This window comes from Sceloporus occidentalis, unplaced genomic scaffold (assembly GCF_023333645.1).
Source record: "Sceloporus occidentalis isolate IW3139 unplaced genomic scaffold, rSceOcc1.0.p SCAF_4, whole genome shotgun sequence".
NCBI lineage: Eukaryota > Metazoa > Chordata > Lepidosauria > Squamata > Phrynosomatidae > Sceloporus > Sceloporus occidentalis.
The window spans coordinates 13,009,224-13,027,187 of NW_028316984.1; the positions used below are offsets into that span (position 1 = coordinate 13,009,224).

The window sequence follows — 17,964 nt, forward strand, 5'->3', positions numbered from 1 at the left end:
ACACAACAGATCACAAGCTCTCCTCTTAATTGGTGATTTTCAGGCACAGAAACAGGGACAAAAGCCTCATGCCTTCAAGTCATGGAGCTTACTTTGGTGGGTTCTAGGGATAGAAGGCCTATAGTCAATTCCCAGAGGATGAAAAGGTGTGTGGTAGTGGTGGTAGTAGGTGATTCCCTGCTGCACATAACAGAAGCAGTGGTTTGTGGGCATGATATTATGTCTCATGAGCTATACTGTCTCCTAGAGGCAAAGAACAGTTTGCAGATCAAGGGAAATAATAGTGGCACTCTATCTGGCATACACCACCTTGAATACTTTAGCCAGTTCTGGGCACCACAGTTGAAGAAGGATGTTAGCAAACTGGAATATGTCCAGAGAAGGGCAACCAAAGATGACCAAGGATTTGGAAACCAAGCCTTATTAAACTGAGAGGAGACACAGTAGTTATCTTCAAATACCCAAAGGGATATCATGTAGATTATGGACCACGTTTGTTTTCTGCTGTTCCAGAGACTCAAACATGAACCAATTGATTCACATTACAAAACAGATTCTATCTGAAAGTTAGGAAGAACTTTTTTTATTGCAAGAATGGTAACAGTGGGATAGATTGCCTCGGGGCTGGTTGGACACTGCCCCAAATCACAGCATAAGTCCTGGGCATTTTTGGGAGATCTCAGCAGTTACAACTTCAGACAGCATAAAAGAACACTGTGTCTTGTGGAGAAAAAGAACCAATAATAAAACTCCACTCTTCTTTTCTCCCTCCTAAGTACCCAAGTACAATCAGTCCGAACCACTTCTAGTGGTAAGGAGACAAAAACTGTTTATGTGAACTTCATGTAATACCAGAAATAAACATAAAACAGGCAGAACCAACAAGATGCAAAGAGCAAAAACACTGTGGTACTCTGAAAGGGCCACTTAACCCTTCTGTTTTGTGTTATTGTTTTTTCTTCTTCTCATTTTTAATACACTATACTCAGAATTCAGTTTACTGAATATCAAGGAAAAATCTTCAGAAAAGTGTCATCTATGGTTGTAAATACTCACCTGCAATACTTGTTCAAAAGAACAAGAAAATACAGAACTCTTTCCCCCAACTTGCAAGGATGCTGAGATATTTTCTGCTAGTATTTTAAAGCATTCTCATATTTGCAAGAACATTTTTGCACAAATCAGGCACACTGTGCAGAACTATGACAATTGTTACATCATTATACATGATTTTCCCAAACAGAAAAACAATGAGTTGTTTGGATCCTTTTCCCCAGTTAGAAGTCTTTTTGTGCTTTCTGGGTGAATGTCTGGGCTTTGCTTCACAAATGATAAAGAAAGCAGTTTGACACAAAGACTTTCTGCACAAGTTACAAAAACCCTGACTGAGGGTAGAGGATCCACACTGCAGAAATAATCCAGTTTGACACCACTTTAACAGTCATAGCTTAATGCTATGGAATTCTGGGAACTTTAATTTTGTGAAACATTTAGCATTCTTTGTCAAAGAGCTCTTATGCTGGAACAAATGATAATTCCCCAAATTCCATAGTATTGAGCCAGGGCAGTTAGTGGTGTCAAACGTGATTGTTTATTCAGTGTGGATGCAGCCAGTATCATCATATCATTTTTCATCATTTGCAGAAACACTCAGTAGATTTTTCAGAAAATCTAAAACAAGGGTATTAGTTTAGGTGCTCTCTGTATTAGTGGAATGGTGAAGCATGTGGTGGCCAAAGGGAAGTGAGTTCTTTGATCATGGTACCCAGAGCATGGATGTGTCCCCAATAAACTCCAAGCCTGGTGTCATGGCAAGCAACAACGTTTTTAGTTCCTCATCCAGTTCTGCACATTGCACACTAGACTCCATGGCTGTTATTTCTATGCCTTTGCCTTGACTTTTATTTTTGTGTTCTATAATGCTTCTCCCCGACCATTTGGGCTGGGGAGGAGATTTTGCTGGCCTCTCATTAGAGACCAGCATGTTAAAGGAAAACAGCATGCTCTGCTGGCTGTTGGGAGAGGAGGGGGCGGGGTTTAGCTTGCTTGGGGCTTCCCTGCCCAAACTCCTCTCACTTGGCTTCAAACGCTGGCCCACCCTCCCACCTCGACATCAGTGTGAAAATTAATTCTGGTCGCCTCGGGGCCGGGTAGGAATTTTCTCCCCTTTCCAAGGGTTTTTTCGCCTACCCCACACTGTTGGTTGACGACTTTGACAATTGGCATGGGTGTGGTCATAAATAGGTTCCACGCATAGGCGGGGGGAGATAGATGTTTCGGTGAACACCTCGGCACCCTCCTAAAGGGTGAAGCTAGGTCTCTGGAAATCACGTTTAGGTCTTGCGAGTAAACGTGAAGGGAAAGAGACTTGCCTTGGGGCTGGCTTGAGATTTAAACCCTCACTTAAGTCTGGCGAGTTAAGTGGGGGAGTCTTGGGTTGGCCTTCCGGATGCCGGCCGGGGAGCAACCCAAAGTATGGATTGCCCTTGGGGCACAGGTGTTTTCGCCCTTTGGAAGCTGGGGAATTGGTCTTGGAGCAGACCATCTGCCAGCTGTTCCTACACAAGGTTCTCCCCCCTGGTTTTTTGCAGTTCTCGAAGAAAGAAGTTTAAATAAGTTGAGTTAAATAAAGTTGCCCATTTTATAACCCAGTTCTCTGTGTCTGGTCTCATTATTAATGAGTTGGTCAGCAAAATGTATGACACCTTCCTCCGAAGGTTTTTTTTTTAATGTTGGAGGATAAACTAGAAATTGTACATCAAGAAAGAAAGAAACACAACAGGTGAAGTCACACTATGGTGCTTTTCAGGGTGTTTACTGACTCTCCTTGCCTGCCCTGAGGTGAAATTTGCATGCAATATTTAGTTGTTTTAGTACATTCAAATGATACCTAGAGAACTTGCTTTAAAGGCTTCATATAAATGCAAATAATAACTTCATCTGAGGGCACAGGGTGTGCTACCCTGCTGAAACAAATCAAGGTTTAGAGCTGAACAATGTCTGGATGTGAAACCACCTGGGAGACACATGGAAGCCACCTTGATTTCCATTATGGAAGAAAGGCTAAGAAGGGTTAGATGTATGCCAGATAAATAAATATGTCTGCCCACACACTAAGTGTGCTGTGACTTCACACATGTATTATCAAATAATCTCTTGTTACAATTTATTAAAATATTGTTACAAATTAATCAGTGTTATTAGAGATAGTCAACCTATGTGAATTTTGATAGAGGAAAAATAGCAAAAGTGCCTCAGGAAAACTTCCTTGCCCTGAAGTCCTTTCGGTAAAAAGTGACTCTTAATTTAAATGTAATGGAAGAGCTGTGGTCTTTCATGCGGTTTTTGGTTTGTTTGTTTTTGAAATTTTTCTAAGGAAACCCAAATGTCAACATGGCCATGTACCAATGATGTGCTTCATTGGCTCCTTGTACCCATCTCTGGAGAGCTGAGTAGCTACACACATTTGTGGGCCAGATGGAGCCAAGGTGAAGTGCAAAAAGCCATCCAGATAAACTCAGACTGATTGTTGCAAAAACGGAGATGGGTGCCACTGAAGAGCTGAGTTATGACCAAGCCAAGTGATGAATGTGGAAAACTTATTGAAAATAGAGTATCTATTTAAATGCCTGCTGTGTAGTTGAAACCATAAGCAAAAGGTATCAGATCTCAGAAAAGGCTCTCATTTCCTACAAGAACAAATAGCTTTGAGATCCTGAAAGAAGTCAGTATGATTACATTCTTTTTCATTTTGTCCTGAGCCCTTTTTATACTCAGGAAAATTAAAAACTCTTTTTAAAAAATGATGATTAACAGTAGAAAATGAAATAATAAATAGACATACTTAGAATGCCACAGAGGATAATTCCTAGGGTTTTTTTGTTTTGTTTTGTTTTGCTGCTGCTGCTGAGGCTATTGCTTTTAAAAAGCAGGAGCTTGATTAATTTTACTTGATACTATAAATCGGGGTCCTAGTAATCTCCACTAATTTTACTAGACTTACCCAGGACTACAACATTATATTTCCATGGGCAAAAGTGGGCTATAGCTTTTATGTATTTTACAGCAATTTACATATAATGTACAAGAATACGATAATAAAATTCCATCCAAATTTTCCTGCTGTTAGTCTTCATTTAAATATAAGTTGTATACATTTCATCTGCATTAGACTTAATTTGAAACTCCTAAATTACAGATGGCACCACGTTTTGCAATTCAAAAGACTCCTACATGCTGTCCTGAAGAAAATAAGTTTTTCAAAAGTGCCGTGGGGGAAATAGATGTTGGTAGAAACATGACACCAGATGCTTTAGAATGGCCATGGTGAGAAAATACAGAAGAAGCTTCCTCTCAGGAGGTATACAGAGAGATGTCATTTCTCTGGATAGTGCCAATATTCTTTTTAGGCCAATAGTTCCCAAGCACGTGTTTCTAGATATTACTGGACTCGAACACCTAGAAGACCCAAGCCAACATTGCCAATGGTGAGAGATTCTGGAAACTCCTAGTATGAAGCATCAAGAACCAGAAATGTAAGCCCACACAGTTCCTCTTTATTTCCAGCCATGCAGTCAGTGCAAACTCAAACCTTGGCACAGCAGAATTGTGTTTACTATGCAAATAACAAGCAAATAGGTAATGCTTGTGAGCATTCATCTTAAATTGTTTGTTTTGGGGGCGATGCTAACATTATGAAGCAAATATTAAGAGAAATATCTGTAGGTGTATTTCCTCAGCGCCAATCCATATAATAATGAAGTATTTTTAAAACATGGTGTTTATTCAGACACCATCCTTGTTTTCTATTTGTGACAGTTTTTGCTTTCCACTAGAATACTTGCAGCTGAAAGGATATTTTCTTGTCCTTCCAGGAAAAGAAGCAATAGTTTATCTCATATACTTTACTTAAGCCGAAATATCATTATTTCCTATAGCTTGCCAATGGGTACTCTTCCTTCTTTGACTGTTAGTGTTGTAGGAAGGAATTTCAGTTGAAATCCAGTTGCTAGGATAGATAAAATGAATCAACACATGTGTACATAGCATTGATTTAATAGGTCTATTGTAATTCAGGCTAGGAATTGGATTTAGTTCATCACATTCTCCTTCAACAATTGAGGAATCCTAAAGTAAAATTCTTGAGAAATGCCTGTTTTCTCATTGTGAATGCAAACTCTGGATCCAGGTGGTCTCCTGCCTACCATCCCATCCTACACACAGCCTGAAGCAAAGAAATGATTTATACCACCTCTGCTTCTTACAATCTACTGACTCTAACTGTGAAAACAAAGAAAGCATCCATTGGAAACAAAACGTGATGAAGACTTTCTTCCTTTGAAATGACTCTAGTCTTTGTGGAGCCTGAGAATGACACAATCCACAAAGCAGTCCAACTCTACAGAATCATGGCATGTTTCTGTCCACAGAAAGAAAGCTGGCCAATGGTGAAATGCTGTAAGCATTCAAAGGCAGCTGATTGTTCTCAAAACCTGAAGTCTCCATTCTTCATTTCTCTGCCTCTCTGAAGCAGGCATCAACTGGACTTGATTTTGAAAGCCAAGCTTCACTTTGGATGGACAGTTTATAAGGTTGTGCTCAGATACTGAGCTTAGGAAACTGCCTGAAACTGAGGGCCCATACAGACAGGCCAAATTAAAGCTGCTTCAGGTCACTTTGGAAGTATGCTGTTTAAATGACACACACATCTTAAGAGGCCAGAAGCTGCGCCAAAGCTGCACTCCAGTCCTTAGGACCAGAGCAAGGCGTTGGTGCGGCTTCTGGCTTCTTAGGCTGCATGCATAATTTAAACAGCATACCTCCAAAGTGACTCAAAGTAGCTTTATTTTGGCCTGTCTGTATGGACTGAGTCAATCCATTGTCCCATGCAGCCCCAGACTGTCTACCCAGAGATCGAACCTAGGGCAAACTATATGCTCTGCCATTGAGCTTTGGCTCTTGTCACCTCAGTTTAGTGTTTCATTCTGAAACTATCTACCATCAGCCCTAGCGGCTGCTGCAACTATATTTATCTATCTGCGTTTTTTAAAAAAAAGAATTTAAAAAATAAAATAAAAATAAAGATGTCATCAAGCTCTCAATGTTTTCACCGCTAAAATCTATGTTGCATGTTTTGAGCATTTTAGGGAAGAGAAAGTAAAACAATATACACAATGTTATTTTTTCAAGACATATGAAAATATCCTGTAAAATTAAATGTCACTTTAAAAACTGAACATCCTTATACTGAGCAGAGGGATTCATTTTTTTAAAGGAATGTTTGTGAAAATATGGTATATCCGGTGTTTTTTCTCTACCTTACAATGCTTTAAGGAAATATATAACCCTTAACACTGTGTGGGTTATCAAACTGGAAAAAAAATACTAAGTAAGTAAAGAATGTAAGTTCTTCCAGGACTGTTGCACTTACATGCACCCCATATGAATTGCACATTTCTTTCTTCTTGGTATATTCATAACACAAGTCTTGCCCTGTTTCCCTTTTCTTGGAGGCTCCATCATATGCTGAAACAAAGCCTTGCTTATTGGTGCCTTTCTCAACTATGTTTTTTTTAAATATCTTAAAATAAAACAAACAAACAAACCACTTTTTGTTTACAGTTTACAGCATGCAAAGCACAAAAGTGCACTAAACGTCCTGGGGGTGGGTGGGATATGAAGCCATTTCAAAAAGTATTCTACTGAAATTCAAAACACTTTCTTTGAATCCAAGACAATTAGGAAAAAGCATAGCTTAATAATAAATGTTATGAGGTTGATTATGGCTCATACAATGTAATTTGAAGAACCAGACAAAACACGGATCTATAGAATAGTGAATAATTAAACAAGGTAATTTATTTTGTAAGAAGAAATATAATCCCACTGTAGTAGTAACAGTAGTCATAGTAATTTATGTCCTGAGCAAAACACTAGCTGAATATCATCTGGTCTGGTGCACAGATGAATTTCCTTTGCTATTAGGGGAATCCAAGGGAAGATTAACAATACAACTGTTCAAACACATGGTTTCACATTGTGCAGTATGTTTAATTTAATGGAGCTCTTTGTTTTATAGTCCAGCATTATGAGTTGTGTATTCTTATATTCAAGCTACACAGGTTGTGGGATGGATAAAGATAATATAATGGTTATCTCTCACTATATTAGAAAATGCTATGGATATGCCAGTGTGAAGGGTATGGGTAAAAATACAATAAGTATAGTGCAATAACAATAAAACCATTTTAATTACATAGATGAAGTCCCAAAAGAAGCTGCATGAGGCACGTGGAGGGAACACTATGTATTAGTAACAAAGATAGTAGGAAGGCCATATGAATCTGGAGAGCAGGGTTCAAATCCCCACTTGGTTACAGGAACTCACTGGGTGACTTTGGGCAAGTCACACACTCTCATCCTCAGAGGATGGCGAATGCAAACTCTCTCTGAAGAAACTTTCCAAGAAAACCCCATGATAGGCCTTCCTCGGGGTCACTGTAAGTTGGAAACATCTTGAAGGCACACAACAGCTACAGCATTGTAGTATCACAATCTTCTCTTCTTTAAACTAAACATACCAAACCACTTGAACTGTTTCTCATATGGTTTTGTTTCCAGACCTTTTAGCATCTTAATCACTCCATGCCAATTCCCTCTCCTTCCATTCCTCACATTGTTTTTGATGATGCCTTAATTTCCCAGAAGTGATTTGCAAGGTGGAGTCAAGAGACTGATGAAGAAGGGCAGCGCATTAGCAAAACAATGTTGTCCACCAGCCCTTCAACAGTAAACCTCTGTCAGATCAAAAGCCTTTAAAAGATGGAAAGAGGTCTTACTTCCACAAGAAAAAGGTCTTGGAACCAACACAGTAAAAATATAGATAACGTCCAAAATGTTTGTCTGTGCCAGTATGTTCAAGAGCTGATGAATATTATGCTTAGGCAGATCCTTTCAAAGTGAATCCAATGACTGACGGATGGAGGTTTCCAACAAAAGTGACAGGTAACAGACTCAAGCCAACGCACAGACTTTTTAGCCTATAAACTCATTACTTCCAGAGCATTCTTAGCAGAGAAACTGTATGAGAAAACACAATCTACTTGTCACTTTCTTAATGTAATTCTAGACCAGGAGGAAATGAGGAAATTAAAATTTAAGAATGCAAACTCATTCTAGTGGTTTGAAGTGGTAAACAAAATAGCGAAGGACCCTGTCACCATATGCCACTCCATTTTCATGTGCCTTACTAACTGCAAGGTAGGGCGCAAACACCACAACATGCTCAGTATAAATATTAAAATTTCAAGTTAGTATTCATATGAATATTTATTCATATGAATGTGTCTTAACAAGAAAGGAAACCAAGGCTTTAAATCCTATCAGCTGTCCTTCAGGTAGTTAATAATTGGATCCCGGCTTTTCTAACCTGTTTAATTCTTTTTTAAGGGGGGATATGGTATATATACTATTGTATGTAGAATGTTTTTAAATGTTGTAAGCCGTTTTGATTGTTTTCACAAAAAGTGGGATATAAATAAAAAATGTATTTATTATTTATTATATTATTTTCTGGTTTGTTTTTGTTGTTGTTCATTATGACGTTCAAGGAAGGAAGGATAGCTGTCTGGACAGACAAGCATACCCAGACAAGCCTTGTTTATTCCTGGAGCCTGACTGATATCAGGGCCTATTCCCATGTGGTCTGGGATATATTCTGTGTCTTTAACCACATCAGCACATTACAGAAGCCTATCACATTTAAAGGCACTTGCTGTGCATGTTGGACTGTGGAATCACCAAACCAACAGTGAACCTACCCTGCAAAGCTAGACAACGTCTTTCAAAAAATGCAATCTAAGATTTGTCTAGCTGAACATGCCAGAAAAGAGTTGCAGTTAAGGCTTACCATTGCTATTCTAAATAATTTGGTTGTATTTATTGTCATTAAATATCACTCATTCACAAGATGACTCTAGTATCACTGTACAATTTAGACCGTCATGGATCCAGATGAGAAGTTGATAGACTCTTCTCACCAGAGGTTATTTTGCATTCCCCTTAGTATTTTCATAATATACAGTTTGGCTCTTGGTTGACTCCCTGATCCCTTCAGGTATCTAACTAACCCACATTCCTTGTGGATTTACTCCAGCTTATATACATCAGTCTTAATTCCCATTTGATACAGGGTCAACTATGACAGCACTTAAAAAAAAGGAGGTAAGGAAAAGGCAAAGTGGTTTCTCAAAGAATTTTTGCATGCATGACTTGTTAGGTAAATAGTGCTATCATCTATAAGTGTAGGAGGGAGAAATGGGGGAGTCATTTTTCAGGGAAGGGTCAGTGGCCTTTCCTAACTCCCCCACTCCCATAGCACTGATAATAGCACAGAACTTATGGTAGAGGAATCCAAGATATTTAGTTACAAATCATTGCAACCAGACCGATGAAGACCAAGTTTTTTTTTTAAAACACACACACACACACACACACACACACACATCTGTATATTAAGGAGAAGACTGACAGATTTTCACAGCTCAGTTACCTTCTGGGTATAAAACTTTTCTATTTTCATAACAGTTTTGACAAATGACTGCCTTGTGGATGAAAGACAAGACAATGCTAACTTTATATGCTGTTTTCATGGTGAATTTTAGATAAATCTTTTTGTTTCATGTTCAATCTTTGTTGTCTGCATATACCCTCAAACTTTCAGTTTAACAATACCTCACGCTTCAGTTGACACTTCACTATGAGCATATGTCAACCACATGCAGGGACTGAAGGCAGACTATGAGAAAGAAAGCCTTGATGTTTGAAGAATTTTCAGCAAATTAGCTTTGTTTCCACGCACTGTGTACATTTTCTCAAGTACATCAAAAGTGCAGGTTTCTGACAAAATATGTGGGTAGATATATAAACAGTTACACTTATACACAAATACACATGGAATTCTGAAATGCTGCTGTTTAAAAGAACAAAGCAATCTCCCTATAGATTTATAAGTTTGGGCACCAAAATGGAAATTATACAAAAACTGGAGTCTGGAAAAATAAAAAGTTATTTCTAGATGCATTTTGGAAAAGGCCTTTAATTGGTATCTAGGAAGTTCAAAATGTTTTTCTTTGCAAAATTTATTTTATTTCACATGTACAAATTATTACGAATTTGTGTCTTTTTTAGGCGCAGGAAATGCTAAAACATGTTACACTGCCCTTCTTTGCCATGATGCAGGAACCTATCCCTATTCTTTCCATGTTATTTCTGCCACAACTATCAAAATTTATGTTAAAGAAGTCATGACCAGGAATATATCCACTTTCTTAACTGGCATATAACTGTAATAGCATATGGAGGCAAAGCCTGAACTCTGCCTAAAAGCCAATATGACTGAACTGTGATGCCATCATACTTTGAACTTATCATGAGGCAACACGACTCACTCTAAAAGATGATGTTGCATGTTAAATTAAGAAAAGAAGAAACCACACTACAGATGGATTGATTCAGTCTAAGAATCCTTAACAATGAGACTGCAAGACTTGAGCAGGAACGTTAACAACCAGAGTTCTTGGAAGTCTCTCATTTATAGGGCTGCTATAGGCCAAAGTCAAATTGACAGCAAATAACAACAGCAAATATGGGGAAAAAGCTTTGACATATTAATGAAGTAACTTGAAAAATCACTTTAAGAAATGGTTGTAGAAGCCAGTATTTGACAACATGGAACTCATTTATGATTCACTTGTTACCCATTGCAGTGTGATGATAATAAGAAAGACTGTGGCCTTTTCTGTGGTGAACAAATGGGTTACATGAAAACCTACTAGAGGCATATATACACACACAAAAATCTATATGTCATTGCAGGTTATCCAGTGCGTAATCTATGCAGCACCTAAATGTTGTGTTGGTATCCAAGAATAACCTGACTGTCAAAATTATTCATCAGATGTTGGTTACATGCTGTCTGTTGGCATCCAAGGAAAAACAATATTACAGCTAGTCCTTTCATCTTGTCATGAGAAATTAAAAAAAAAATAGAGAGAGACACATCTTTGGTGCATGTTAATAAAAATATATCAGTCTTTTACCCAGATCATTGGTAAGCAGACTTTTAGATGTTTGCAAAAGTAAGTTCCATTGGATTAAATGAGTTGATTCCAGATTTCATCACACCAAATGAAAACTGGCTAGGGGCAGGTTTGAATCTCCCATGTTTGCATTGATCTGGATCAAGACCACAAACACTTTATGGAGCATTAAAAATGGAAAGGGTTCTTAAACTGCATAGTACATGCAAAATGCTGTGTATTTGTTTAGCCTTCAATTCCCACTGTTCCTCTTTTTACCCCATCCCCTTTCCCTCCTATGTTGCATGTAAAGTCTGACTTGCTTTTATTAATTGAATGTAAACTGTTCCGGGTAGAAATGCCTGAAATGAATAAATAAAATAAATGGCAACTGTTTACATTAAATTTTAAATCCTATATGGCCGCGCTTTCTTGAGTTTCTTTTTCACAGCAACAGTCTAGTAAGGTTGAGTAGATTTGTTGATATGTAAAGGTGAATCACCATTCATTTTGGAAGCAGAAAAGCAACCATTGAGTTTTCAAAAACCGCCCTCTGTAACATGATTAATATAGCCACCTCTGTCCTTTGCTGCCAGCATTAGGTTGTCAGAGGTATACTCCCTCTTTATGATGGGGATTCTTTTTTTTAAAGCTTTCGCTAATAGCTGTTGATAGACCTCTGCTCCATGAATCTGTCTAATCCATTTAAAAAGCCATCTTATACCAGTGGCCAACACAACAGCATTCAACTAATACAATGCATGCTAATTCTGCACTGTGTAAAGAAGCATTTTCTTGACAGCTTCTTTCTCTCTTAGTTTAGGAGGGTTTTAAATTGCTCGCTCAGTCACTAACTTACTGCCTCCTCTGCTTTCTCTTGGTGAAGACGGTGTACTGCCATTTTGTTAAAATCAAAATGTAACACTGGAAAATTTATGAATGTGAATTTCCATCATAGATACTAGATATATGTACACATCATGCATATGGAAAAATAGACTTGACATATTAATAGCAATGGATGTGTTAATAGGCAATGGTGTTAATATGTAAGTTTATCACACAGGCCCTTGAACGGGGCCATCGCATTACAAAAAGGGGGTGTGACAGGAACCGGATGGGGTGAAGAACGCATCTTACTGATCAAAACCGTTCTCAAAAATCGCCGCCTCTGGGATGGATGTGGAATGCGAAGGGAACGTATGGTGGTGGAGGCAGCATTCTCCTCTGTGGTTATACTCAATGCAAAATGACATCCTGTTATCCTGTTAGTGTCAGATTAATGCTGGCATATGCCCTTTTCATGTTGCTGAGAGGAAAAGATTTCCTCCCTTTCCCAACAATCCGCCACCCCCCTTAAAACCTGCCTGTCCTAGAAGATGCCTGCACTGCTATGCTTCTGTTTATAGGGACATAATAAGATGTTTTTTCTACTCTGCCACCTATTCTTCAGATGCCATTACATGGCCATGGGATATGTGTGCAAAATGAGGCATTTAGGTTTTAAGGCATGTGAGAAGGGAGTCAGAGTGTAGTTCTACCTAGGTGGACCTTTATGCCCTGTTTCTCAATCCAGGATCACAGCCATTGGTGGGAAATAAATGCAAGCACCTCCATCAAGACAGTGTCATAGTCTTGTTGAACTTCATTTAGCTTTGTTACAAAAGTAATTTTATATTTGGCCTGAGTAGGAAATTTGAAATTAAAGCAACTGAGGCTGTAGGGAAAGCTACCTCTTTAATTGTTTTTCTTGCTGTACTTCAGCTGACTGATAATTGAGGGCCACTGGGAAATATACAACTTTCACATTTCTAAACTATTTATCTGTTTATTTAAAAAGCATATGAGCCATCTTATCAACCCTCCCAAAGTGGCATAAAAGAAAATTAAAAACCATAAAACATAACAGTAACAAGAATAATTAAAAATAACGTAATCAAAATGAGCCGTGAAAAATAAACACTCTACATATAATGGCCACAATAACTAAATTACAGACCAAAGCAAACAGTTTAGTATTTAGGGCTGGGATAAGGAACTCATTGTCTACATTACAACTCCCATCTCACCCATCATGGCCAATGGCAAGAGATTATTTGAGTAGCTGTCCAAAACATCTGGTGGTCCAATGGTTTCCCCAAAACCTAGTTTAGGCCTCACTTGAAGGTCTATAATGATACCACCTGTAATAAACTGACATTTTGTTTTGATATACAGGTTGAGTATCCCTTATCCAAAATTCAGAAATCTGAAATACTCCAAAATTCAAAACTGTCCACAAGGCTGGTTGAAACAGTGACTTCTTTGGTTTCTGATGGTTCAGTGTACACAACCAAACTTTTTTACATGCACAAAATTATTAAATTATAATAAAAATTATTGAAAATTACCATCAGGCTATATGTATACGATGTATGTGAAACATACTTTATAAACTCATGTATACGTCTAAAAATGTTAGTCCAAAATTTGACTCCAAAAACCGGATTTGATTTATCCATAGGTCAATGTAAGTAATATGCTTCAATTCTTATCAAAAAGGGAACCATCCCCTTCTCGGAGTACAGTAGTGAAAGGTGAGAGCATCCTAGCAGCAACTAAACAAGCACTGAGCCTCTCTAATGTCTCTGCTGTACTGCTATGTCTGGCCTTTTTGAATGCCTGGGTAGAAAAATGGTGGTGGTGATAGCTCTTTGGCACTTCCCCCTCAAAGGAATGCTGAGAGGAATAGGTCTTTGAAGGATCTGAATAAGACTTTTGTGTACTCTTGTCAGCTTCCATGGGCTAAAATCAAGCAAAGATTGAATCGAGCAAACATTAAAATTAAACTATAATCACTGTTTTTTCTTTGTTTTGCCTTTGCATCCTTTTGGACATGTGCACATTTTCTTAGCCCTGCCTATGCCTGGTTGCCTCCCCTGCCATATTACACCATTTACCACAGTTCCCTCCACATCCATTCAGCCTTTAGGGTGAGCACAAACAGTTATCAGAATTTTGTAAGTTCTTTGGCATCATCTTCCTTTTCTTTATCCTTTACATCCCTTGTTCCATGCCCCTAAGTTTTACTCTCGATTTATCCATGGGTCATATCACAATCCATAATTCTGGCCACCTACCCTGTCCTCAACTTATACATGAGGTCAGCTTATACAGTCAAGTGTATATGGTAAATTAATTTTACATTCTAACTTGCGTCTCATCTCCAAGATAGTCCATTATGAATGTGCAGATATTCCAAAATCTGATAAAATCCAAAATCCAAAGTACTTATGGTCCCAGGCATTTCAGATAAGGGAGACTCAACCTATAGTAAATTCTACTCACCTAAAAAGCCTTCATTGCCATTAATATCATTCAGAAAACTAACCCGAAAGAAAATAAAAACTGAATCAGGCATAGACTTGAGGAATGAAAATCTCTTGCTGAAAATTACCAACTTGACAAGTTCAGGAGTTGCCATATTGCATGCTTATTTATTTAACACCTCATTTTCCTTGCCATTTTCATCCAATAGCATTTATAACAATATAAACAATTTCTATATTTCTAGAAGGCTGTCATTAATCATTCTAGGCTAAGCAACAAGTTATAGATACTGTTTACTTACAATAGATCTGATGAGGTTTTCTTTTGCCAGTTTCAGCGAGGTCTTGTAGCAATTTGCCAGGTCTTCTTTATGGCTATCAGTAATATGCCCTCGTGCTATAGGACCCACAGTATGAATGACATCTGCAAAGAACAGTCAAATAAATAAATAAAGATCAAAGTAAACAATATAACATCTTAAATTGAACCATTAAGCACCAAAATGGCAATTTCGTAGATTCAAACAGACATAATACATGACACAGCTGTTACAGAGAAACACCATAAATTATAATTTTAACGCTTACATTTAAATGAGGCCATTTAAGCTGAAGCAGAATCCAAAAGCAAGGTAAGGTAATAGAGGCTGCCTTTTATGTGCCCCCATTGGGACACAAATTACTATTTATGGAGACATTTAATCTATACCATAACAACCTATTTGCTCTTTCACATTCATTTGCACACTGTTTTTCATATTTGTTGTCCTACAGCCTGAAACAGTCAGCACACAGACTACTATAATAAAATGCAAAACCATTTCAGAGAGTTAGGTAGTATCTTAGCCTATGATGTCTATGGCCTATGTTTTAGACCCACCCACCGCCTTTGTGGAAATGTCTCCCCACAATACCATTCATCTTTCTTTCCTGAAGCATATTTAGATGGCGGACTATATAATGCATTAAATCAAGAATGAAATTATTGGGTGACCGTAGACTATCCCACTTGCTGAAAGTATGCCTGTATCATACTGTAAATTGGAGCATGAGGAATAATCCTAATTGTACTGTGACTTTAGATGAATGTCATCTCTGCTGTACTAAAGATGGATGGCATCCTCAGAACAAATCTGGGTAATGCTCAGAATATTACTTCATGAGGGGTTTGTTCTTAGGATGCTATCCATCTTTAGTACTTGTACAGCAGAGATTACATTCATCTAAAGTCACTGTACAATTAGGATTATTCCTCACGCTCCATAATACAAGCATACTTCATTCAACAAACCATCTGATACTGAAGCTCCTTTTTACAAAGCCATTTTATGCCTGCCTAGTCCCCTCTTTGTCTCCTTATCTTCTGCCTAGCTGGATTTTTTTTTAGTAGCATGATCATTAGGGAGTAGTGAAGGAGGGCTGGAGAAATGCAGACTTTTAGTGTCAGGTTGCAGCAGGAGGTCTGCGATGAAGAATGCAATGAAGCCTGAGCTGAGAGAGAGTGGTTCTCTGCATTAGTCAATCTTACTGTAACTCTGTGTGCTTGCATACAATAGGCAAGATAAGCAACTTCTGCCTCCAAAATCCTTTACTGGACAGCAAAACAGAGAGAAAAAGAGCCAATATGCTTGCCTCATTGGCTCCCCCAGCATATTTAAAAAACATAAATTTATTAAGTTTGCCTGTCAAAATGAATTTCATAACAGTGGTGGTGAGAGAAAATGTTATCCCTAAGTGCATTTTTAAACAAGCCTTCAAATAGTCTCTTGACAAGATTGTTAACTTTAAACAAAAGCCTTCCTGAAACATTTTGAACCATTTTTCTTTTCGGTAGTGTAGAAATCTATCCCTTTTCTTTTTGTGTCAGTTCTGCCTCTGGTACCAAATTTCCTTTTAAAGAAGTAATTACGTCATTTCCTGAGATATGCTTGTGTTAGAACTTATGGATCTCATCCAAAAGTGTTTATTGCTGTTAACTGCCCTCAAGTCAATTTCAACCCATGGCAACCTTGTGGATGAGATATCTCCAAGACTCCCTGTCCTCCACTGCTCTGCTTAGTTCCTGCAAACTCATACTCATGGCCTCCTTAATAGAGTCCACTCACCTAATATGTGGACTTCCTCTCTTTCTGTTTCCATCCACTTTCCTAGCATTATTGCTTTTTCTAAAGAGTCGTGCCTTCTCATGATAGTATGACAGCCTCAGTTTTGTCATCTTGGCTTCCAGGGAGATTTCTAGCCTGATTGTTCTAGGAGCTATTTGTTTGTCTTTTTGGCTCTCCATGGGATCCTCACCAGAAAATCTGTGGTTGTTGCCATACAATACAGAAGGTATCTATTGGGTCTGAGTTAAACAACCTGTCAACAACATGCCCCCAAGAGCAACCATGTTTTCCAGCACACGTTATGGAAACCACCATTCTTGCCTCTTTAGGACCATACATATTTACTACATGTTAGCAGGTATGTCCTCATCTTTTTCTTTTTACTCTCCACAGTTAGTTTTATACAGTCATAATTTGGTTAAAATAAAACCCAATATGGTTACCATCCAAGCCTAACCTTCAGCATTACAGAACAATTTCCAACTCCTGCATAGCTGGCCAGGTTGAAATCACATTACTGTTCTCCAATCTTCTTTGCAGATTAGCAAATGTGAAGAGTTAAATGACTGCCAATGGGCAACACCCAGGAAAGAATTTGTTTTGTAAGTAAACAAGTACCAACCAAACAGGGAAGGATTTATACAGCTAAACCTTCTGACAGCTTTAAAAATATCACACTGAGAAGCACAAGAAAGGGAAACTATCAACCTTCCTGTTTTAATCATAGTTATTTCCTCTAGTTATAGGAACAAAACTAGATTATTTGGCTTGATTATTACATCTGTAGTACTTAACAGCAAAGTCCTTTGAAATACTGAAATTTGATGTCAGATGACAGGAAGGATGACAACCAGCGATCAAAAAAGGTACATTGCTTTTACCCTTCAGCCAACCTAAGCATTATAATCCATATGCATTTTATGCAGCACAATAATAAACTAAGAACTGTTGCCAGTAGAACAAACAAATGTGGAAATGCACAGAGAGAAATATGTGTTTCCCATTTCATTCTGAAAACCCTTTCATTACAGCTGCTTATAGTATTTGACTGGAACAGCTTGCTCAGTGAACTGTGTAAAACAAAATGCCTATGCATATGAAGTTATGATGGCGGTTGCTATTTGTAAAAATGGAAATGTTTTTAAGGTCAACACCCACCCAGTGCCTAACACAGAGAAGCATCATTTTAGTAGTCTGCCAAAGCCTTTACCACAGGAACCTGCCACAGCGGGGCCCTGTCATCAGCAATAAAGACTTAGCACCACAAAATACTGCTGGACTAGAAAGCAAGCTTGACATTTTATTGGCAAGCGAGACCCACAGTATTAATATATCAATCATAATTAACAATGTCCAAACAGTGCATTAATGTGCACATGTTGTATGATGGTATCAAGAGCTGCAAATAAGGCTGCTAATTGCTAAACATTTGCACTGATGTAACAGAGCACAACAACAGAAAATCTGGTTATT

At 38.1% G+C, this 17,964-nt stretch overlaps 1 protein-coding gene across 5 annotated transcripts in view; it reads right to left on the reverse strand.

Moving 5' to 3' along the window:
* The window catches only part of LOC149313515 (ADP-ribose glycohydrolase MACROD2-like), a 1,160,252-nt gene that overhangs the window by 576,682 nt on the left and 565,606 nt on the right, over window positions 1-17,964 (reverse strand). For all 5 annotated transcript variants that reach the window (XM_089519240.1, XM_089519238.1, XM_089519239.1 and 2 more), the window contains exon 6: window positions 14,689-14,810. In XM_089519240.1, the coding sequence (XP_089375366.1) occupies window positions 14,689-14,810 (122 nt within the window). The remainder of the gene's footprint in view (window positions 1-14,688; window positions 14,811-17,964) is intronic.